The 26,142-nt window shown below is 44.0% G+C and overlaps 1 protein-coding gene across 1 annotated transcript; it reads left to right on the top strand.

Annotated features, from left to right (window-relative positions):
• The first annotated feature begins 22,945 nt into the window (after nucleotides 1-22,945).
• On the top strand, nucleotides 22,946-25,544 carry LOC117594586. The gene is made up of 3 exons (XM_034292814.1): nucleotides 22,946-23,194; nucleotides 24,239-24,521; nucleotides 24,900-25,544. Exons 2-3 carry the CDS (start codon nucleotides 24,447-24,449, stop codon nucleotides 25,542-25,544), a joined length of 720 nt encoding a protein of 239 aa, XP_034148705.1. The 5' UTR covers nucleotides 22,946-23,194; nucleotides 24,239-24,446.
• Nucleotides 25,545-26,142: the final 598 nt, after the last annotated feature.

The following is a 26,142-nucleotide window of genomic DNA, read 5'->3' as shown; positions in this document are numbered from 1 at the left end:
CCCTCTGCTTCCTGTAGCCATTGGTGTTATGATGAACTTGGCCCTTTGCTTCCTGTAGCCATGGTTGTTATGATGAACTAGGCCCTCTGCTTCCTGTAGCTATGGGCGTTGTAAGGAATCAGGCCCTCTGCTTCCTGTAGACATGGGCGCTGTAATGAATCGGGCCCTCTGCTTCCTGTAGACATGGGCATTGTAATGAATCAAGCCCTCTGCTTTCTGTATACATGGTCATTGTAATGAATCAGGCCGTCAGCTTTCTGTTGATATGGTCATTGAAATGAATCATGCTCTCTGCTTCCTGTAGACATGTGCATTGTAATGAATTGGGCCCTGTAGCCATGAGCAGTAGTCTGAACTGCCGGTGATGATTCTGAACCTCAAAAAATTTGAGTTCAAGGATAAAGGTGAACGTGTTACAGTTTTTCACAATTGCTAACACACAACATGCAGAATTGGGCTCATCGTGTCAAAACTCTACACACAAGAAAATTAGACACAACACTTGGGAGATAAACATCTAACGTCCATGTCAAAATGACTAAATCACTAGATCAATAGGAAACATACATGCACATTACACATTCAAAGCAGCAACAACACACTGGTCAACTGTATTCAACACACTGGTCAACAGTATTCAACACACTGGTCAACTGTATTCAACACACTGGTCAACAGTATTCAACACACTGGTCAACTGTATTCAACACACTGGTCAACTGTATTCAACACACAGGTCAACTGTATTCAACACACTGGTCAACAGTATTCAACACACTGGTCAACAGTATTCAACACACTGGTCAACTGTATTCAACACACTGGTCAACAGTATTCAACACACTGGTCAACTGTACTCAATACACTGGTCAACAGTATTCAACACACTTGTCAACTGTATTCAACACACTGGTCAACAGTATTCAACACACTTGTCAACTGTATTCAATACACTGGTCAACAGTATTCAACAAACTGGTCAACAGTATTCAACAAACTGGTCAACTTTATTCAAAACACTGATGTTGTTTGTACCTTTTCTATTTCCTCATACAGGCCTCTGTGAAAAATTGTTCAAGTGCAGTAAATCTACTCACAGTTCAAGCAACACAAAATGAGTTTATTTGTTGCTATTGCAGGTGTTTACAACAACAACAACACAAAAAGAAAAGTTGAATTACAGAACAGTTGTTTTAGGGATCACGCCTTTTATTAGGGTCTGGCCACATCACCTCATCCACATCACCTCATCCACATTACAAGTGATGTCCTCCCTGGCCAGAAAACGGGGAAAATATCGTCCAGCATGTCGTATCCAACCATGGATCCACCCACCTCAGTGTCTCTGCCTCCTCCATGGATCCACCCCACCTCAGTGTCTCTGCACGCCTCCTCCATGGATCCACCCCACCTCAGTGTCTCTGCATGCCTCCTCCATGGATCCACCCCACCTCAGTGTCTCTGCCTCCTCCAAGGATCCACCCCACCTCAGTGTCTCTGCACGCCTCCTCCATGGATCCACCCCACCTCAGTGTCTCTGCATGCCTCCTCCATGGATCCACCCCACCTCAGTGTCTCTGCACGCCTCCTCCATGGATCCACCCACCTCAGTGTTTCTGCCCCCTCCATGGATCCACCCACCTCAGTGTCTCTGCCTCCTCCATGGATCCACCCCACCTCAGTGTCTCTGCCTCCTCCATGGATCCACCCCACCTCAGTGTCTCTGCATGCCTCCTCCATGGATCCACCCCACCTCAGTTTCTCTGCCTCCTCCATGGATCCACCCACCTCAGTGTCTCTGCACGCCTCCTCCATGGATCCACCCCACCTCAGTGTCTCTGCACGCCTCCTCCATGGATTCACTCCACCTCAGTGTCTCTGCACGCCTCCTCCATGGATCCACCCCACCTCAGTGTCTCTGCCTCCTCCATGGATCCACCCCACCTCAGTGTCTCTGCACGCCTCCTCCATGGATCCACCCCACCTCAGTGTCTCTGCCTCCTCCATGGATCCACCCCACCTCAGTGTCTCTGCCTCCTCCATGGATCCACCCCACCTCAGTGTCTCTGCCTCCTCCATGGATCCACCCACCTCAGTGTCTCTGCACGCCTCCTCCATGGATCCACCCCACCTCAGTGTCTCTGCCTCCTCCATGGATCCACCCCACCTCAGTGTCTCTGCCTCCTCCATGGATCCACCCACCTCAGTGTCTCTGCATGCCTCCTCCATGGATCCACCCACCTCAGTGTCTCTGCCTCCTCCATGGATCCACCCCACCTCAGTAACTCTGCATGCCTCCTCCATGGATCCACCCACCTCAGTGTCTCTGCCTCCTCCATGGATCCACCCCACCTCAGTGTCTCCGCCTCCTCCATGGATCCACCCACCTCAGTGTCTCTGCCTCCTCCATGGATCCACTCCACCTCAGTGTCTCTGCCTCCTCCATGGATCCACCCCACCTCAGTGTCTCTGCCTCCTCCAAGGATCCACCCCACCTCAGTGTCTCTGCATGCCTCCTCCATGGATCCACCCCACCTCAGTGTCTCTGCCTCCTCCATGGATCCACCCACCTCAGTGTCTCTGCACGCCTCCTCCATGGATCCACCCACCTCAGTGTTTCTGCCCCCTCCATGGATCCACCCACCTCAGTGTTTCTGCCTCCTCCATGGATCCACCCACCTCAGTGTCTCTGCCTCCTCCATGGATCCACCCACCTCAGTGTCTCTGCACGCCTCCTCCATGGATCCACCCCACCTCAGTGTCTCTGCACGCCTCCTCCATGGATCCACCCACCTCAGTGTTTCTGCCTCCTCCATGGATCCACCCCACCTCAGTGTCTCTGCCTCCTCCATGGATCCACCCCACCTCAGTAACTCTGCATGCCTCCTCCATGGATCCACCCACCTCAGTGTCTCTGCCTCCTCCATGGATCCACCCACCTCAGTGTCTCTGCATGCCTCCTCCATGGATCCACCCACCTCAGTGTCTCTGCCTCCTCCATGGATCCACCCACCTCAGTGTCTCTGCCTCCTCCATGGATCCTCCCCACCTCAGTGTCTCTGCATGCCTCCTCCATGGATCCACCCACCTCAGTGTCTCTGCCTCCTCCATGGATCCACTCCACCTCAGTGTCTCTGCCTCCTCCATGGATCCACCCCACCTCAGTGTCTCTGCCTCCTCCATGGATCCACCCCACCTCAGTGTCTCTGCACGCCTCCTCCATGGCTTGCAGAAGAAGCAGGAGGACATGTTATTGGTGGTCATATACTTTCCAACACCAAGCCGAAAATAATTCCTCAATTGGATTGAGAAAAGGGGAATAAGGGGGCAGGTATAAAACTGTGAATTGTGGTTGGTGAACCAGTTCCTGACCAGAACAGCCTGGTGGAGACTAATAAATGATGACACCAAACCTGGGCTGCTCTGGTCTGTCGTGTGTAACTGCAGGATGTAGTGCATCCAGAAAGGTTAGTATGACTGATTGGTGTTCAGTTACAGTTTAAGTGTTGTAATATGTGCGTGTGTGTTGCCAATTTCAAGTGTGTTTTGCTTATTGAATGGAAGTGTTTTCCCAATGACTGCAAGGGGTTTCATTATTGAACAAAGTGTGTAATGTACAAAACTGTGTCTAGTGTTTTGCGCAATGTGTGTTGCAGAATTGATTACCTAGTGCAAAGCTGAAAATGTGTTTATACCTTTGGTCCCTGTGTTTAAGACAAGCTTGCAAAATGTAGGGTTTTCATGCTTTGGTCTGAGCAATCACTTGGGAAAAACTATAATCACACACACACACGTATGCATGGACACACACACACACACACACACACACAAATGCACAAACATGCATACAGGCAGTTGCATCCCAAAACGTTCCCACTGTCACTCTGTGTCTGTCTTTTCTCTGTTCATGATGCCATTGAAGGAGGAGGTGGCAGAGTGGAGAAGGAAAGGACAGAACAGTCACCAAAAGGTGACGACGTGCTATCAGGAAGAGTAAGCTGCAATGTCTGAGAAGAGGAGAACAAGGAGAGAAGTAGAGTGATGGAGGATGAGGAAGATGAGGAGGTGAGTACAAGGATATGAGGAAGAGGGTGGATGAGGGGGGATGAGAGAAGGAGGAAGAGGAGGAGGTGAGTACAAGGATATGAGGAAGAGAGAGGATGAGAGGATGAGGAAGACGAGAGAGCCTATCAGGTGGTCCTTGCAGAATCACCAGATGATGATGGGAAATAGCTAGTACATATTGGTTTGTTGTTCTCCTATCCTCTCCTCCTCCAAGTGTCAGAGGATCTAACCCTCAAAGTGAATGGAGCTGCCACACTTAATATCTCCTCCTGTCCCTTCCGCACTGTATTCACGGCTACCCTGCAACAACCACCACTTGCTGCTGCCATGGCAACGCAAACAACCACTGCCGTGATGTTTCAAAGACCAAGTAAACCTCAACTAAACTCAACAAAACCCTAACCAACCCCAAACAACCCCAGCCAATCACAACTAACCCAAACCACCCCCAACCAACAACACACTACCCCAACCAATCATAAACAACCCCAACAAACCACAACCAACCCAAACCAACCCCAACCAACAATACACTACCCCAACCAATCACAACTAACCCCAACCAACTGCAAACAATCCCAACCAGTCACAACCTGCTTGTTGGATAAACAGTCAACGTCTTATATTTGTAAAATGCACCAAATAACATAGCATCATTCTGAACAGTGAAATTCTTGTAATATGTACATTCAATGTACATTAGTATTTTAATGTACCCATTCATAAGCACTACAACACCTTTGTTTATAACTTTTCTATCTATAATGTCCCTATTGAGTGTAGAAATGGAGAATTGGGACATTCTAGAAAGAAATATTAAAAGTTAGAAACAAAGGTGTTGTAGTGCTTATGAATGGGTACATAAAAATACTGATGTACATTGAATGTACATAGAAAATCACCAGAGAGTATGAAATGTTCATGTGACCAATACGATCATGAATCAATGTTACTGGATGAGGAGCCTAATGGGGGGACAAACTGTGAGTCTGGAAGTGTGTGCCCCAATGCTCCGGTAACATCTACCAGATGACAACAGTATGAACAGACCATAGCCTGGGTGGCTGTAGTCTTTAGTGATGTTTCTTGCTTTCCTAAGAGGGTGTGTGGTAGATGCCTTGCATGGAAGGAAGATGGCAGCCAATGATATGCTCCGCTGACTTCACCCCCCTCTGGAGGGACTTGAGAACAGCAGCGGAGCAGCTGCCATACCAGGAAGTAACCTAGCCTGAGAGGATGCTCTCAATGGTGCACCTGTTTGTGACAAGCGTGCCGCACAAGCCCTGAAAAGTGAAGCCAAAACGTCTCGATCGCCCCCTGGTGAGTGGTCCCAGTATAGGTCATAATCCCTGCCCTCCCCATGTTATTCAATGGGACGCGAGACCAACTAAACAATTAAATTACCCTTCAAATATATTTTTCCCGAAGCTGGTTTCTGTCATTTACTGCAGTTTGTATCACGCTAATGTAAATTCAAGAGTTTGTTTTTAAAATAAGTTTGTTTTTAGTTAGTTATTTAATGCTCTAAAAACGGTGGTGTGACGTTGTGATTCACAGCTGTGATTGACAGCTATCTGAGCCGAGGAGCCACTGAATCTTCGGAGGACTGAGGAGATTGGAACTTTACATTTAATCTCTAAATTTCTATAATTGATATAATTTCACACGGACATAATGGGTTGTTCTGCAGTACATTGTGCAAACCGATCTGGCATTTCCAATCGATCTTTGAATTTTTTTCGGTAAGTTAAATTTATAAGCTATTTAATTGGTAAATAAATGTAATGGGCTAGCTAACGTTAGCTAAAAGACAACAAGCCTCGTTAATAGCCATGTTAATAGCTAGCAGGTGATCGTTAGCTAGAAGTTACCAATTATTTTTGTATTAGGCCTATTCTAAATTAAGGTTAAACATGATGTAAGTTAGGCTATAACATATCGTGTATGTTTAACAAGCAAAGGTTGTACTGTACTTGGACTTGCGATTGATTACGGTATGCGCATTCTGCGAGGGAGAGTGAGGGCGGGGCACAGAGGTGGGGCCGTTGATTTTGCGGCTTTACGGCTTTACTTCCTTCTCGCTACTGCGCATAACTACTGCGCAGAACTGGTCCCAAGATCGCTATCTGCGCAGACGCAAGTCCAAGATGTCAGCGCCGTATCAGGACACTGGTGGCTTCATTTTTCACCAATGGAAAAGAGCGAAAGGGCGTCGTCCATTTTATATACAGTCTATGGTTTGTGAGAGTTTGACCCCCCCCCCCCACTGCTCCCTGAAGTCTCCTATCATCTCCTTAGTCTTGCTGACATTAAGAGAGAGGTTGTTGTCCTGGCACCAGGTCTCCTACCTCCTCTCTGTAAGTGGTCTCATCGTTGATTGGAGATGAGACCCAGGATGTCTCATGGTGTCGTCTGCAAACTTAAGGATGACGTTGGAGCTGTGTGTGGCCACGCAGTCATGCGTGAACAGGGAGTACAGGAGGGGATTGAGTACACAGCCCTGAGAATCTCCGATGCTCAGGGTCAGTGCAAAGGTGCTGAGGTTGCCCCATTCTCATCACAGAGAGTCAGGAAGTCCAGGATCCCGTTGCAAAAGGAGGTGTCCCAGGGTCCTGAGCTTAGGAACAAGCTTAGTGGGCACAATAATGTTAAATGATGAGCTGTAGTCCACAAACAGCGTCCTCACGTATGTGTTGCCCTTTACCAGGTGGGAGAGGGTGATGTGTGTTGTCAAGGCGATGACATCGTCCGTACATCTATGGGGCAGTGTTGTAGTACTCCAGACCGCTGTTGGTCTACAGACCGGTCTCAAGACCACTTTTTGAAGGTCTCGGTTTTCTGCCTTGTCTCGGTCTCGGACAAAAAGCACAATGGATTTTCTTTGAAGACCGGTCAAGACCACAACTGCGGGAATATCACTAAATTGCCTGTGCACTGTTAATTTATTTGTTAATATCATTACTGTGATTGGATGTAAAACGTCATGCTTTAAATGCAACCAATAACTTCACTAATTTCTAATTTGAAATTACCCATGAACTACATCAAACTTTTAACAGCATTCAAAAAGAAAACATAAAAAAGTACAAGTGACGCTAGATACCTAACAGTCTGCTTCTGTACCAAAACTCTTCAGAAATCTCTTCCCCCTTAATTTAAAGAGATTTAGCGAGTTTTAGATGCATTACCTATGTAATGTTAAATATTTTATGTTTCAGGGCGCTTGTTTCAGTTGCTTGCCAGAATTTTGTGCTGAACAATGTCGATCCAGGCCACATAAAGCTACGTAGCTAATGATGCTAAAGTTACCTTACATCGACGATAACGGCATACCTCTCCTGACTTAATCAAGTTCAGTTAAATGCCACGGAACCGCCCTCCTTCACTTGGGTAAGATAGTTAAAGATGTCTAAACAAAGACAGAGAGTAGAGACCGAGTAATGCGCCTCCACTTCTATGAAAAAGTATAACATTAAATAGGCTACTTTGCCCAGCCATAAGGCACTACTTTAAGATTACCATTGGGCAGGAGAAGGGAACTCTGGGTAAACAGAAAGTGGGTGAATCCCAAATATTACCCTATCTAAAATAACACATTAACACATAGGCCTGGGTCAAAGTAGTGCACTAGGGAATATGGTGCCCAGGGTGGCAGTTCTCAAGAGGAAGAGCCAATAGGATTCATCTTTTATTTGCATAACGCCTTACGTTCTCCTTAGACATTAATTGCATTGATAAAAGCTTTTTGCTCCACACTCTCTCCTACTGCCTGTGTCTCCTCCTTCTCCCTTCAGCTGAAACATGTCCCTCTCATTCCCAAAAGGTCATCAATATTCCCACAGTGCAATAAAATGGGATATTTGCATTATTCCCAAGATTTCTTCACTGCTTCCAACTAGTCAGCTGACATTGGAAATATGTTGCTTTGGTACGTCAATCACACATACACACACACTCACCCACACACCCACTCACCCACACACACACACACACAAAACACTCCCAACACATGACACACACACACACACGACACACACATGACACACACACTCTCCCAACAGGTTACACACACACACACATATGACACACACATGACACACACACTCTCCCAACACGTTAAACACACACACCCACACACACACACAGACACACAAACACTCCCAACACATGACACACACACACACACACACATGACATACACACTCCCAACACATGACACACACACACCCACACACACACACACCCACACACACACTCCCAACACATGACACACACACACTCCCAACACGACACACACACACATAATTATAACTATTTCCTTTTCCCAAGTGACTGCGTAATTGTGTGTTTTTGTGTATTTTGGTGTGTATTGGTGCATGTTGGTGTGTGTTGGTATGTGTTTGTGTGTTGGTGTGTGTTGGTATGGGTTTGTGTGTTGGTGTGTGTTGCCATGGGATGTTGTATAGCTGTCATTTTGATAAATATGTGCAGAAAAGGCTGAATAAATAAACAATACAGGTATTGAGCTATAATGTACATTTCAAACATGGAATATTTCATACTTTTTGTACATTAAATATTGAAGTGAACCAACCAATATTACACATTATACATTTCCTAATCATTTCTAAATTATTGGCAGTCTTGTTTTGAGAACTTTATGTGTTCTGTACTGAAAGTGGTACTGAGACATTTCTTCTGAGACTAGAAAACACATTAAGCAGAGATATCAGACCATTCCTCCACCCATTCCTCCACCCATTCCTCCACCCATTCCTCCATCCATTCCTCCACCCATTCCTCCATCCATTCCTCCACCCATTCCTCCATCCATTCCTCCATCCATTCCTCCACCCATTCTTCCATCCATTCCTCCACCCATTCCTCCATCCATTCCTCCACCCATTCCTCCACCCATTCCTCCATCCATAATCTCCATACAGAATCCTCAATGACAGCCCTGTTCAATTCAAACCACCTGTTTTTAGTGGTATTCAAGTTCAGGACACTAAGATGACTGTAGCAAAATTGGGATTTTAAAACCCAAATTGTCACTCAGTGCTTTGAGTCAATGATGCTCCTAAATTTTTTTCGAGAGCTTCCAAAGCATCAGAGGGACTTCCATGTTGAAAGATATCAGTCAGGAGAAGGGTACAAAATAATTTCCAAAGTATTTGATATACCATGGAACATATTGAAGACCGTCATCATCAAGTGGATAAAATATGTCACAACAGAGACATTACCAAGAACTGGACGTCCTTCCAAAATGTATTAAAAGACGAGAAGAAAACTGGTCAGGGAGGCTTCCAATAGGCCTACAGCAACATTAAAGGAACTACAGGAAATTCTGGTAAGTACTGGCTGTGTTTTACATGTGACAACAATCTCCCATATTCTTCATATGAATGGGCTATGGGTGGCAAGACAGAAGCCTTTTCTTACAAAGAAAACCATCCAGTTTCAAAAACAAACATCAAGTCCCCCAAAAGCACGTGAAAAATGTGTAATGGTCTGATGAAACCAAGGTTGAACTTTTTGGCCATAATTCTAAAAGGTATGTTTTTTCGCAAAAACAACACTGCACATCACCCAAAGAACACCATACCCACAGTGAAGCATGGTGGTGGCAGCATCGTACTTTGGGGCTGTTTTTCTTCAGCTGGAACTGGATCCTTAGTCAGGGTGGAGGGAATTATGAACAGTTCCAAATACCAGGAAATGTTGGCACAAAACCTTCAGGCGTCCGTTAGAAAGCTGAAGATGAAGTTCACCTTTCAGCACGACAACAACCCAAAGCACACATCCAAATCCACAATCCAATTGAACATCTGTGGGGTGATCTGAAGAGGGCTGTGCACAGGAGATGTCCTTGCAATCTAACGGATTTGGAGCACAAATATTGCCATGTCAAGATGTGCCATGCTAATATCCTACTCAAAAAAACTGAATGCTGTATTCAAATCAAAAGGTGCTTCAACAAAGTATTAGTTTAAGGGTGTGCACACGTATGCAACCAGGTTGTTGCATACGTTCTCCACACTTACAATGGGGAGAACAAGTATTTGATACATTGCTGATTTTGCAGGTTTTCCTACTTACAAAGCTAAAGAGGTTTGTCATTTTTATCATAGGTACACTTCAACTGTGAGAGACGGAATCTAAAAATTCAGAAAATCACATTGTATTTTATTGCATTTTATTGCATGACATAAGTATTTGATCACCTACCAACCAGTATGAATTCCGGCTCTCAAAGACCTGTCCACAAAGCCCTCCTGTTCTCCACTCATTACCTGTATTAACTGCACCTGTTTGAACTCGTTATCTGAATAAAAGACATCTGTCCACACACTCAAACAGACTCCAACCTGTCCACAATGGCCAAGACCAGAAAGCTGTGTAAGAACATCAGGGATAACATTGAAGACCTGCACAAGGCTGGGATGGACTACAGGACAATAGGCAAGCAGCTTGGTGAGAAGGCAACAACTGTTGGCGCAATTATTAGAAAATGGAAGAAGTTCAAGATGACGGTCAATCTCACTCAGTCTGGGGCTCCATGCAAGATCTCACCTCGTGGGGCATCAATGATCATGAGGAAGGTGAGGGATCAGCCCAGAATTACATGGCAGGACCTGGTCAATGACCTGAAGAGAGCTGGGACCACAGTCTCAAAGACCTATAATAAAAATGACAGACTTCTACATGCTTTGTAAGTGGGAATACCTGCAAAATCGGCAGTGTATCAAATACTTGTTTTCCCCACTGTATGTATATATAGCCTGCGTGACGTCAACGTTTTCATTTAATCAACTACAGTGAAACCTAAATTGAGAAACCTCCTGCTCGTTGCCTTGCTAGACGCAGAGATGGGCTCTCACCCATCTTTGCGAAACCTGCTTATGAAGATACGGTAGATTGATTGCAATGTTTTCATAGATTCTTTGCGATGTTTGCATTAAGGTACCATATGGTGATTTTATTGCTGCACCTGGTGGGAACAAGGCTTTAGGGTGGGGTTTGCAGGTTGTCGTGTTACATGCTGTGAAAACATGTTGTGCTATTTGAATAGCAATGTGTATCATTTGCTTAGTCTTTGGCTTCTCGTGATGGGTTTCATCCAATCTAACAAATAGATCCCTGATAAAATAAAGAAAATAAAGCAACACTACAGAGAAGCAAAGACTCAACGGAAAATGTTGGAACGACCAAAGGTGGTACGATGCCATTGACTCAATATAAGGTGGTACGATGCCATTGACTCAATATAAGGTGGTACGATGCCATTGACTCAATATAAGGTGGTACGATGTCATTGACTCAATAGAAGGTGGTACGATGTCATTGACTCAATATAAGGTGGTACAATGTCATTGACTCAATAGAAGTTAGTACGATGCCATTGACTCAATATAAGGTGGTACGATGCCATTGACTCAATAGAAGGTGGTACAATGTCATCGACTCAACAGAAGGTGGTACGATGTCATTGACTCAATAGAAGTACTGAGCAGTAAGACTTTGTGTTATTAACAAACTGAGCATGTTATTGATATTGTAATTTTATTTTACTAACAGAAACATTTCGCCTTTTATTTTTCATAACCGGAAAGCCAAACCACCTTGACAGTTTACTCTTTGCTCCCCATTTGAGCCTCTCCTTAAGTCCTTGGTACCAAAAATATAGTACAAACAGGAAAGTCTAGAGTTAACATTAGCATAAATCACTGGTGTAGCCTGGTACCGGGGTAAAGCACAAATGGCCAAGTGGAAAGCCAAGTGGAAAGCACAAGAGGCCAATGGTATTTCTGAAGGAGCTGGAGTCTTACGGCCATGAGGGTAGAAACTGTCAATATGTCAACTATCCCCCTGGAGTTCTACCAAGCTGAGCTTCATGGAAGAGTAGTAGCAAGAAAGCCATTACTAAATATCTGTCACATTACATATTTATTTAACTCATTTAGCAAATGCTCTTAACCAAAGCAGCAGTAGTGAGTGCATTTCTTTTTTCACCACCGCAATTGTGAGCACGATTCTCCAGCAGCTGAGATATGTTGGAAATCATCCAAAACACACAGCATGAAAGGGTCTTGGAATGGCCCAGTCAAAGCCCTGACCTTAATCCAATTAAGACTCTGCCCATCCAACTTCAGAGAGCTTGAGCTGTTTGTTTTACAATAAATGGGCAAACAGTTTAGGAACCAAATGTGCAAAGCTGGTAGAGACTTACCCCAAAATACTTACAAAAATGTTCTACCAAGTATAGTCAAGGCATTCATATCTAGCCAACGAATTCATGTTTTTCATATCTAAATGAGCGCAGCTTGATAAGCCATAGAACTTGAGTGGGCATTGGCTCAGCGATGCATCAGCTGACATCGGCATCACTCCTACCACAGTCGGAGGATTTCTAATCTAATATGGTGGTCTGTTTAAGTTGGTCAGGGCACTCACTCTGTCTGTTACTCTGCTAGTCGATACCGCATGCAGTTGCTAAATCCACACCTGCCTCCACCAGTTGGGTTCTATGTTTTATTCTGTGGGGGATCGGTTCTGCGTACCTTGCTCATTGCCTATAAGTATTGTACTACTATTACATTATGAATGTTGTTATTAGTAAAAAGATATACACAGTTATGCAATGGCGGCGAGTAACTCCAAAAGAACAGAGCTTGATGCCAAGACATAATGTATAGTCATGGATAAATGGTTTCACCAAGATGTGGTTGTTCTTGTCAGATCTGCTGTTTATTTCACATTAAAATAATAGTCTGGCCCTTTAAATCAAACTGACAGTACTCCGACTGAATATACTGTAACAATTATTTTTGTCAATTTCAGGGTAAAAATCTACACTCTGTTAAAACTGGGGCCTTAAAACCTAAATGAATATAATGACTTACGTAATTAGTTCCTTTTGTCTCCTCTTGTCTGGCTGTGTGGAGGACAAGGTTCTCTATCTGGACCATTATGGGAAGCCAGGCTGTGTGGAGGACAAGGTCCTCTATCTGGACCATTATGGGAAGCCAGGCTGTGTGGAGGACAGGGTCCTCTATCTGGACCATTATGGGAAGCCAGGCTGTGTGGAGGACAAGGTCCTCTATCTGGACCATTATGGAAAACCAGGTTGTTTGGAGGAGAAAGTGCTTTGTACCTGATTTTATTGTTTTTAAGAGATATTGAGTGAATATTCTGCTTTCAACTTTAGTCATTTTCACAATTAATAGGTCTGTGATACTCTGTCTTTGGGAAAAATGATAGAGACAGACAGACATACAGACAGACAGACATACAGATATAAAGACACACAAGCTTTTATATCTTCACAACAAAGATGAATTCATCACCACGGCAACTCCTGAACTTTAAAAATCTATTCATTGCTTTGCAGTGGCAGAAAATTGCCTAAATCTGATGAAGATTTGCACCCTCTCAATCTTCTTGGCCGTCCATACTGCACACTCGTCCCCTGTCATCTGGGAGCCATCAGAGCAACATCAATTAGAGAAAATGTGCGGCGAAGGCCTCGTTTATAATCGAAAAAATAATCACAAAACACTGGCCCCCGGGGCAAGTCCCCAACACAATTTGGCTGTGCCACAGATCCGTCATCCCCCCTCGCCTGTCACTCTCAGTACCTGTTCCACGCACATCTGGGAGCTATCATCGCACTAATTAGCAGCTAATCAATGTTTAATTAAAACTCTGTTGTTAATTAAAGTGACTGGTGTCACTGTTTGGGAGGGTGAGGATGGTACATTGGCTTCTGGGACAGCAGTATTAAACGGGTGTGTTATGAAGACCGAAGGACACTATTTGTTTGTATGGATCCCCTTCAGTTGATGCCATGGTGACAGCTAATGTTTCTGGGGTCCAACAACTTAACATTAAATAAATCACACACAAACAAAACTTCAGTACAAGTAAGAAAAAGGTGTTTCTGTCTGTATGTGTGTGTTAGCTCCTGCGAGTGTATATGTGTCTCTTTGCATGTGTCTCACTTTGCATGAACAAATTGGGACTTTGACTCTCAATCAAACTTCTCAAAAACTTAGTACAGTAGAAATCATACATCTGTCCCTTTAAGAAAACATAAGTTTTACAATAACAGCTTATTCACCATACAGATGAGGCAGATGGTAACCCATAATAAAATACAGAAAACAGAACACCAAAAAAAAAAGATTGACCAAAATGATAGAAAATTAATCTTCAAGTGAAACTTCATTCAGGAGTACAAGGCATTAAACTTAGTTAAATTTGGAAAAAAAAATCAGCTCTTTCTACTTCTTTGGGACAAGTAAAATAAAAGCAGTTCTTCTGAACTCTGCTAGTTAAGTAACTCTCCAACCATGATATGCCAGGTGATGTCAAGCCATAATAAGTGAGCTTTTTTAATTAACAATGATGTTTTTTCAATAACATCAATGACTGCAGTAAAACCTATCATTACAGTTCCAACCATTGCCTGTTTTTTATTACATTTTATTGATGATGGTGGTAGATTATGGTGGGAGATGTCAGTTAGTTAGTTGGTTGGTTAGTTATTTAGCAGTCTTTATTATCCCTGAGGGGCAATTTGTTGCAAAGCCAACAGTACATTCAACTATCGACACAATTAACTCGGTCAACTCCCCAAACACCACACAAAAATTCACACACAAAAAAAAACAACATACAATGACTTTGTGTAATTCAGAAAGTAAATATCAGAAGGGGCAAAATAAATCTGTTGGTCCTGCATCATGGTAGGTTTTATCTGCGACCAGATGGAAGCAACCTGAACTCTCTGAACAAGGGGTGACTAAGGTCAGCGAAGATTTACTGGGCTTTCTTTGTAACTCTGACTTTATACAGTTGGGAGAGGTCATTTAGATTTGTGCCTGGAATTTTACTGCACAATCTAACAATTCCCTCCAACCTAGTTCTATTGTTCACGGACAGTGACCCAAACCAGCAAGTAAAAGAGAAGGTTAAAACAGATTCAATAAAATAAGAATAAAACATTCTCATATACAGTGGGGAGAACAAGTATTTGATACACTGCTGATTTTGCAGGTTTTCCCACTTACAAAGCATGTAGAAGTCTGTAATTTTTATCATAGGTAAACTTCAACTGTGAGTGACGGAATCTAAAACAAAAATCCAGAAAATCACATTGTAAGATTTTTAAGTAATTCATTTGCATTTCATTGCATGACATAAGTATTTGATACATCAGAAAAGCAGAACTTAATATTCGGTACAGAAATCTTTGTTTACAATTACAGAGATCATACGTTTCCTGTAGTTCTTGACCAGGTTTGCACACACTGCAGCAGGGATTTTGGCCCACTCATCCATACATATCTTCTCCAGATCCATTCAGGTTTTGGGGCTGTCGCTGGGCAATATGGACTTTCAGCTCCCTCCAAAGATTTTCTATTGGGTTCAGGTTTGGAGATTGGCTAGGCCACTCCCGGACCTTGAGATGCTTCTTACGGAGCCACTCCTTAGTTGCCCTGGCTGTGTGTTTCGGGTTGTTGTCATGCTGGAAGACCCAGCCACGACCCATCTTCAATGCTCTTACTGAGGGAAGGAGGTTGTTGGCCAAGATCTCGCAATACATGGCCCCATCCATCCTCCCCTCAATATGGTGCAGTTGTCCTGTCCCCTTTGCAGAAAAGCATCCCCAAAGAGTAATGTTTCCACATCCATCCTTCACGGTCGGGATGGTGTTCTTGGGGTTGTACTCATCCTTCTTCCTCCTCCAATCACGGCGAGTGGAGTTTAGACCAAAAAGCTCTATTTTTGTCTCATCAGACCACTTGACCTTCTCCCATTCCTCCTCTGGATCATCCAGATGGTCATTGGGCCTGGACATGCGCTGGCTTGAGCAGGGGGACCTTGCGTGCGCTGCAGGATTTTAATCCATGACGGCGTAGTGTGTTATTAATGGTTTTCTTTGAGACTGTGGTCCCAGCTCTCTTCAGGTCATTGACCAGGTCCTGCCGTGTAGTTCTGGGCTGATCCCTCACCTTCCTCATGATCATTGATGCCCCACGAGGTGAGATCTTGCATGGAACCCCAGACTGAGGGAGATTGAACTTCTATTTTCTAATAATTGCACCAACTGTTGTAACTGCTTGCCTATTGTCCTGTAGTCCATCCCAGCCTTGTGCAGGTCTACAATGTTATCCCTGATGTCCTTACACAGCTCTCTGGTCTTGGCCATTGTGGACAGGTCAGAGTCTGTTCAATTGAATGTGTGGACAGGTGTCTTTTATTCAGGTAACGTGTTCAAACAGGTGCAGTTAATACAGGTAATGAGTGGAGAACAGGAGGCCTTCTTAAAGAAAAACTAACAGGTTTGTGAGAGCTGGAATTCTTACTGGATGGTAGGTGATCAAATACTTATGTCATGCAATAAAATGCAAATTAATTAGATTAATAAGATTCCGTCTCTCACACTTGAAGTGTACCTATGATAAAAATTATAGACCTCTACATGCTTTGTAAGTAGGAAAATTTGCAAAAATCGGCAGTGTATCAAGTACTTGTTCTCCCCACTGTATATATTTATTTTCCATGGAAATGTCCCTCAAATATTTAACCAATTGGTTCAAGGAAATGTCCCACTCAAATATTTAGCATAGGCTAAGTGTCAAACTTTGATCTTTTAGGGTACCTCAAATATTGAGCTGTGAAATCTTTCCTTGCGATCCCATAAACATGGAGTTCAAAGCTACATATCAGCTCTTCTTCGGTGGTAAATCAGCTTCCGTTTGATGCCATATGGAAAAGCACTGCACAAGTTGGACATTTTTTACTTGTGACACACCAGTATGGCAGATTAGCTACAGCGGTGTGGATTGCTTTTTACTGAAATGAAAGTACTTCCGCCGGAACAATTAAAGTATGCCATGCCTGGTGTGAACAAGGCTTGAGTCCTAAAGTCCGGGGCTTGGCACCAAGTGAGAGCCGGGCTACCCGGTCACGGACTACTGGCCAACTGGCACCGGTCCATGGAAACAGAACATAAGCTGGACTTTAGGGTAAAACACCAGTGATTGCCACCCGTGGAAACAAGCTACTGGTGGCTTCTCTTACCAAGACCTCAGTTTGGAGACCAAAGTCAGTGGTGAACAAATTCTTCTTCTTCTGAAGGCAATTAGCTAAACCACAGCTTTTCATTTGTGTCATAGCAAAGTACACAAACACACAATCAATATGTTTCTGAATTGTATTTGTTGTTAATTTAAAAAACATATTCAACTTTTTTCAAACTTCAACATTAATACTTTGTGTAGAGTGACAGAAAAGCTCAATGATATCAATTTTAGCTCCAGACTGTAAAATATAAAAATGTGCAAATATCCTTGGGGTGTGAGTACTTATGTAATCTACTTCATGTCCTGTAAAGTAAGACCACTATTAAACAGAAATCAAGTTAATTAGGACCACTATTAAATAGAAATAAAGTAAATTAAGACTACTATTAAACAGAATAAACTTAGAGAGTACCAAAATCAGTAATCAAATCCTACAGAGATTGTACTAAATAAGTAGATGTTTCTGCTAAGTTAGCCAATTTGAAAATAACATTTTGTAATGGGTTAAATGTTCCATCAATAAAACAAAAGCAGGATGGTTTACATCAAAAGACTAGAGACATGAATAAAGTATATTGAAAGATTGATGTTTTTTCTTTACATTTTTTACACAAGGAGTCATCCACAAGATACAGAAACAGACAGAAACAAACAGAGAGAGAGACAGAGAAACAAAGAGTGACAGACAGCGAAAAAGACAGAGATAGAGATCGAAGAAGATAGAGAGAGAAAATCTGATAACCTAAGACTGTGAGACAGACAGCCATAGAGAATGTCACATGGACAGAGAGACAGATACCTAAACAGAAAAACAGACAGACAGAAAGAAAAGGGACAGACAGACATGTAGAGGTACAGACAGAAAGAAAGACATATAGATAAAGGCAGAGAGAAACAGAGAGAGACAGAGACAGTTAGAGAGAGAGACAGACACTTAGAGAGAGAGAGAGACACTGTTAGAGAGAGACAGACACTGTTAGAGAGAGAGACAGACACTGTTAGAGAGAGAGACAGACACTGTTAGAGAGAGACAGACACTGTTAGAGAGAGAGACAAACACTGTTAGAGAGAGAGACAGAGACTGTTAGAGAGAGAGACAGAGACTTTTAGAGAGAGACAGACACTGTTAGAGAGAGAGACAGAGACTGTTAGAGAGAGAGACAGACACTGTTAGAGAGAGACAGACACTGTTAGAGAGAGAGACAGACACTGTTAGAGAGAGACAGACACTGTTAGAGAGAGACAGACACTGTTAGAGGGAGAGACAGACATGCCTGGTCTTTCTCGTTCTGGGCGTTCCTCTCTGGTATCCGTGGTGATTTCGGCCGTGTCAGAGTCTGAAGCACGGCAGCGCAGAGACGGACGAAGGAAAGATCGATTTCTGTTTTTACCCGCTTAATTCAATACCGCCTATTTAAATTGGCAGGGCAGGCAGAAATTAGATTGTATTTGCAGAGTATGGATTTGTTCCCCATCAGAAAGCAGTCAGTGCAAAGAGGTGCCTGGTTTACAATGCCCCCACTCCGTTTAGTTGCCCCACACACGTACTGGGATAATCACAGAGAATTACCCTGCATTGATTATTCAATATTTTCCCAGATCATGTTGTTTTCATCTCAACTAAAAGTCCTAACAGGTTATTGATACTCAGTAAAGTGGAGGGAAATAGAGAGAAAGGGAGAGAGAGACAGCGAGAGGGTGAGAGAGGGCTGAGAGAGAGGAGGAAGGAAGAGAGACAGCGAGAGATAGAGAGAGGTAGAGGGGGAGAGATAGGGAGGGAGAGGGGGAGAAATAAAGAGGGATAAGGGGGTAAGGAGGGAGGGAGAGGGGGAGAGATATGGAGGGAGAGGGTTGTGGAAGTGTGCTGTAAGTGTGTGTTGTGTGTAGTGTGACTGTGTGTTATCCCTCCTGCATGCATGTTTCATATGTGTGTGTGTGTGTGTGAGTGTGTGTGTGTGTGGGGGGGGGGGGTTTAGGCTCCATCCATAACTGTGTGCCTTTCAGAGAAACACCAGAGTCTAAACAGTGGCAAACTGAATGTATGACTGATGGCGGAGGGTGATTTTATCTGATCTTTACAGGAGGACAATAAATAATCACAGTCCAGTGAAAAGGTCTTTATGAACCTTGAACACCCCTATGACTGTGTATTAGTCATGTATGACATCTTATTAGCCCTTTATAATGCCTTTATTGTTGTCATCTGTTTGCCAGACAGGTTATGTGACATTCAGAGTGACTTTCAAAGTAATAATTTTATTTATACATGCATATGGTGACAAGAATATTAACATGTATTAATATATGTAAATATATTAATTTCCAAACGAAATGTCCAATGGGTGTGTATGTAAATATTCTGCATATTGGGCATATATTAACCACTGTTCAGGCTGTTAAGAAAGTCATATTACTGTATTGTGACAATTTCCATTATGACTGGTGTTCAACAGGATCCTTAAATGGCAACAGGCGAACACACGCACGCACGCACGTGAACGCCTTATGCACATCCCCACTTCACAACGTGGTACATTCCTGGCTTTACAAACCTTGTGCAGATTTGGGGTATTTAAAAACATTTGGGGTATTTAAAAACATTTGGGGTATTTAAAAACATTTGGGGTATTTAAAAACATTTGGGGTATTTAAAAACATTTGGGGTAGCAAAACAAGGACACACACCTCACCTGGAAGGTTGAACAGGTCATCCTGTCTGTCTCCTGATTCAGCCTCCATAGCAGAGTGCTAACAGTAGCCTTGGTCCCAGCTAGCAACAGGCCAATTCTCCAGTCCTTCCCATTCATTTCTATTCATGGTATGTAGATTAGTGTGTCTCAGGCCTTGGGTCGAGGCTGGAGAGAAGGACGGAACACTAACAACAGATATCTGCTTAACCTTCCACAGTTAAAGATGCATTACAATGACAGTTAGGGGGAAAGTGGAGGTCTCTGACTACAACTGAAATGGCTCCCTATTCAATAAACACACTGTGAAGGAACCCATAAAGGCCTGCTTTAAAGCTAACTGTCTGTTCTGTCTGTCCTGTTTGTCTGACAGTCTTTCTGTCTGTCCTGTTTGTCTGACAGTCTTTCTGTTTGTCCTGTTTGTCTGACAGTCTTTCTGTCTGTCCTGTTTGTCTGACAGTCTTTCTGTCTGTCCTGTTTGTCTGACAGTCTTTCTGTCTGTCCTGTTTGTCTGACAGTCTTTCTGTTTGTCCTGTTTGTCTGACAGTCTTTCTGTCTGTCCTGTTTGTCTGACAGTCTTTCTGTCTGTCCTGTTTGTCTGACAGTCTTTCTGTCTGTCCTGTTTGTCTGACAGTCTTTCTGTTTGTCCTGTTTGTCTGACAGTCTTTCTGTCTGTCCTGTTTGTCTGACAGTCTTTCTGTCTGTCCTGTTTGTCTGACAGTCTTTCTGTCTGTCCTGTTTGTCTGACAGTCTTTCTGTTTGTCCTGTTTGTCTGACAGTCTTTCTGTCTGTCCTGTTTGTCTGACAGTCTTTCTGTCTGTCCTGTTTGTCTGACAGTCTTTCTGTTTGTCCTGTTTGTCTGACAGTCTTTCTGTCTGTCCTGTTTGTCTGACAGTCTTTCTGTCTGTCCTGTTTGTCTGACAGTCTTTCTGTTTGTCCTGTTTGTCTGACAGTCTTTCTGTCTGTCCTGTTTGTCTGACAGTCTTTCTGTCTGTCCTGTTTGTCTGCCAGTCTGTCTGTCTGTCCTGCCTGCCTCTGCAGGTAATTTGTAGGAGTTGGATATTGAGTGGCTTGACTTTACAGGGGTGTGTGTGTTTGTGTATATGGTGTGTATTCTAGACACAGAGAGCCTAAATCACTGTCACAGCAGATAGTCTTCTGAAACACACAACACCCACTCACACACACACCATACACACAAATACACAACACCCACTCACACACACACACACACAGACACCATACACACAAACACATAGATACCATACACACAGACACACTACACCCACTCACACACACAGACACCATATACACAGACACCACAGACACACACACACAGAAACCATACACACACACAAAAACGCACACACACAGAGAAACCATACACACAGACACCATACACACACACACAGACACCATACACACAAACACAACACACCCACTGACACACACACACACACACACACAGACACACACAACACACATTCCAAATACTTTTTAAAAAATTTTCTGGACCGCGTAAGCGGAGCTCGCCAAGATGAGCGAATGTCTCTTACTGACTGACTGGCTGACTGACTGTGTGACTGCCCCTTGTTAAATAGCGTAGTGGTTAGAAATGTGGACCTGCCCACAATAGGTCCTGCGTTCAAGTCTTGTCCCAGTCAGACAAATTATGCATTAGGATTTGTTACAGATAGACTAAAACTGTATCAGTAGCTGCGTTATTGTTAGTCTAAAAATAAACAGTTTACGGTTATATTGCAAATATTTGTGCGTAACCGTGCATGCTTTTTGTGCTAAAATAGGCTAGATAGAAATAATGTCACGAATAATGTCAGTTATCGTCACCAATATTGATAGTTATTGTACCAATGTCATTCACGAATGAAAGAAAAACTAACTTTTTTGTCCCATGAAATGAAATAGCTTTGTTAGTGTAAAATGTATCTTCAGTCTCACTAGCAATTTCTTATGACTATTCTAAGTAGTAAATTAGTAGATACTAGTAAGCCTATTACTGGCTGACAAGCTGTTAAAACTGCCAGTGGCAAAAGCCATACAGTTCATAGATGCTATTTGTGGTGGAGGTAAACTTAATAAGAAACGTTAGTCAGTTTAAAACAATGCTTAAAGGGATTTTTTGATGAATTATTACTTTAATGGTGTGTGGCGAAATATTCAAACTTGGCGAGATGTTACAGTTTTTCCCAATTGCTAAAACACAAAAAGTGAATGCCCAGATCAAAGCGTCAAAACCGTACCGTTTGCATGCATGTCTTACACACAGGCACCAAATGAATAAACACATTGTAGGCATTGCACTGCAAACAATTGTGCAACACACGGTGCAAAACACTACACACAGAGTGTTGTATGTTACACACGTTGGAAAATGAGGAAACACTTTGCATACAGCACATCCATTCAATAATAAAAACACATGCGACAATAGCAACACCCCCGCACACACAGTAAAACACTTAACCGGTAATTGAACACCAATCAGTCACAGCTGTAGCACTATAAATAGAACTCAGGTATGTGCACCTGTCGTGATACAATTGCGAATATGGAGGCCGAAGGACCAAGGGGAAGGAGAAGACGAGGAAGAGATGGGGGAAGAGGGAGAGGAGAACGAGGAAGAGATGGAGGAAGAGGGAGAAGAGAACGAGATGGGGGAAGAGGGAGAGGAGAACGAGGAAGAGGGAGAGGAGAACGAGATGGGGGAAGAGGGAGAGGAGAACGAGATGGAGGAAGAGGGAGAGGAGAACGAGGAAGAGGGAGAGGAGAACGAGATTGAAGAAGAGGGAGAGGAGAACGAGGAAGAGATGGAGGAAGAGGGAGAGGAGAACGAGATGGGGGAAGAGGGAGAGGAGAACGAGATGGGGGAAGAGGGAGAGGAGAACGAGGAAGAGATGGAGGAAGAGGGAGAGGAGAACGAGATGGGGGAAGAGGGAGAGGAGAACGAGATGGGGGAAGAGGGAGAGGAGAACGAGGAAGAGATGGAGGAAGAGGGAGAGGAGAACGAGATGGGGGAAGAGGGAGAGGAGAACGAGATGGGGGAAGAGGGAGAGGAGAACGAGGAAGAGATGGAGGAAGAGGGAGAGGAGAACGAGATGGGGGAAGAGGGAGAGGAGAACGAGATGGGGGAAGAGGGAGAGGAGAATGGCACCAACCTGAACGGGAACCAGGCAGACGCATAACTATCACTGACGACATCAGGGCCACTGTGGTGGACCATGTCATCAACCATGGCCTGACTATGAGGGAGGCCGGGCAGAGGGTCCGGCCCAACCTCAGCCGCTTCACGGTAGCCAGCATCATTCGGACATACTGACAAGAAAACAGGTATGTCCTAAATTAACGCCAAAGGACTGCACAGTGAGGTCTGCTACCCGACCCGAGCCCGTCGGGACCCGAAAAATGTGCGGGTTTCGGGTCGGTTTCGGGTTAATGTTTAATGAACAGCCTCGGGTTCGGGTCGGGTTCGTAAAACTAAAAAGTCTATATATAGTTTGCGTGCCGTGTGCTACTGTGCTTTGCCTGCTTGCTGTGTGTGTTGTGGTGACCGGCACGCGAGAGAGAGAAAGTACTTGCGTGCGCAGATGTGCAATCAATGTGCATATGTTACACAGACACACAGGCGCTCCTCTCTCTCTCTCTCTCTCTCTCTCTCTCTCTCTCTCTCTCTCTCTCTCAAAAAAAAAAAAAAAAAAAATATATATATATATTTATTTATTTTATCATTATAATATCACAAAACCGTTTTGCGCATGTGCTACCGCTCTCGCGCGCTATTTCAGTCACAACAACACAGACAGCAGCAGTGTGACTGTTACAACTGTTCGACCACAGCAAAGTTATGCAATTGGTAAGTTACGTTTTTTTTCTCTTACTGCTGTGCTGATGGGGCCGCTGCGCCTATGTAACGATATTTGTTTATCGTTTTAAGCAATCATTAAATACATATTGCAAACATGTTTTTTTTTTTGTTTTTTTGACCTCGGGTTCGGGTCGGGTTCGGGCTTAACATGTAAATGTAACTGTCGGGTCGGGTCGGTTCGGGTTAAATGATCGCGGGTACGGGCCGGGTTAGGGCTTCAGTTTAAAGCCCGTGCAGACCTCTAAGTACCCACACAGCAAATTGTCTAGTGTTAGTGTAGATTTTCCAGTGTTACAGTAATTTAACACTTTTACAGTGGTTTACATATAAACCCTGGGGGAGTGTTAATTTGACTGTAACTCTGAGAGTGTTAAATTTGCGTTTTCAAATTTGCTGTGCAACAGTGTTCTGGCTGAATCTGGTTATACAGTATTTCACCATGTACAGTATGACAGTACGGGATGGGGAAAAGAACCTAACCATCGACACTAATCATGAATTGTTTGCAGAACTGCCAGGCGACCTGCCGTGGGAGGAAGGCAACGAGTGTTAACCCATGCCCAGGAACTGGCCGTTGTCAACCTTGTGGTGGCAAACAACGCCATCACCCTGCGCCAATTGCGTGAGCGCATCCTCGAAGACCAGGCAATTTTCCACAATGTGCACAGTGTCAGTACGACGACACTCGCCCGGGTCCTGCGGGAACACCACGTCAGCATGAAACAACTTTACAAGGTTCCATTTGAGAGGAACAGTGTTGCAGTCAAGAACCTTCGCTATGACTATGTGCAGGTGAGTGCCACAGTACCACTACAATGGCAGTTGTGTGTTTACATGGATATATACCTTGCAGTCGCCCCCTTACTGCAAAAAAAAAAATACTTAAAAATCTTGTTCCATTGGCAAAAAGGTCACATTTATCTTGTTTTTATGTAAAATAAGCTAACCATCTAGATTGTTTTACCTGAAAACAAGATAAATTTGACTTTTTTGCCAATAGAACAAGATTTTTAAGACAAGATTTTTTGCAGTTGGAGGGACACTGCCAACATTTTGGTGATATCCGAATGTGTCCAACCCAATCCACAGTCATTGTGCGACATTGTAGAGGCAGTATCGCTGTATTCAGGAACACAATAGTGACATTTTGGTATATGCATGTTCTGTTAGACTGTCCTGGCCTTCGATGCGGCAGCGCAGCAACATGAGTACATCTACATAGATGAAGCTGGGTTCAATTTGGCAAAAACCAGACGTCGGGGCCGGAACATCATCGGCCAAAGGGCCATCGTGAACATCCCCGGGCAGCGCGGGGGCAACATCACCATGTGTGCCGCCATTGGTGGTCAAGGGCTCCTCCATCACCATGCCACCCTAGGACCCTACAACACTGCACACCTACTGGCATTTCTCGATGCACTACATGCTGTGGTCACACAGGACAGACCAGGGCAGCCCATGTTTGTTGTCATCTGGGATAATGTCAGTTTCCACCGGGCTGCTCTGGTCCGGGACTGGTTTGCCAACCACGACCATTTCATGGTGTTGCACCTGCCCCCTTATTCCCCGTTCCTAAATCCGATCGAGGAATTCTTTTCGGCATGGTGGTGGAAGGTCTATGACCGCCTACCACATGTACGCGTGCCGCTCCTGCGAGCGATGGAGGAGGCATGTGGGGACATCGAGGTGGGGTCGATCCATGGGTGGATACGCCACACACGGAGATATTTTCCCCGTTGCCTGGCAAGGGAAGACATTGCCTGTGATGTGGACGAGGTGCTGTGGCCCGACCCCAATCGACGACGAGATCCCTGACATGGACCTGCAATAGAAACACCTACACAAGATGTTCAATACTTATAGTAGTTCTGCACCTGTACACTGAGTTTTGGTTGTGGAAATAAACACGGTTTACAGACTACAAATGTAGGCAGTGTCTTGAGTACAGTTGACCTGTGTGTTGTGTTTGCTTTGACTGTTTATATTGCATGTGCATGTGTGTTTCCTATTGATCCGAAGAGGGCCTTTTCAAGTTAGAGTGTTACGTTTTGATTGCAGAATGTTATTTTGCATTGGCAGTTAGATGTTGATCTCCAAGTGCTGTGTCAAGAAATCTTGTGTGTTGAGTTTTGACACAATGAGCCAAATTTTTAATTTTGTGTGTAAGCAATTGAAAAAAACTGTAATACATGACAAAACTGTCTGAAGTCAAGATGCCATACTGACAGTGAGCAAATGTGTAGCATGGTGGTGTAGTGGTTGAAGACACTGCCTCTTATGTGGGAGACCTGGTTTTGAATCCAGTGAGGGCAACCACAATTATTGCTTGTAATTGTGGGCCAGCTGAACTAGGCTAGCCTGGTTCCCTTTCTGTTTTTTTGTGTGCAGATCAGTCATTAATGTCAACCAAGTC

This window comes from Esox lucius, chromosome 6 (assembly GCF_011004845.1).
Source record: "Esox lucius isolate fEsoLuc1 chromosome 6, fEsoLuc1.pri, whole genome shotgun sequence".
In the NCBI taxonomy this organism is placed as follows: Eukaryota; Metazoa; Chordata; class Actinopteri; order Esociformes; family Esocidae; genus Esox; species Esox lucius.
This window is presented reverse-complemented; position numbering and strand designations above follow the sequence as displayed.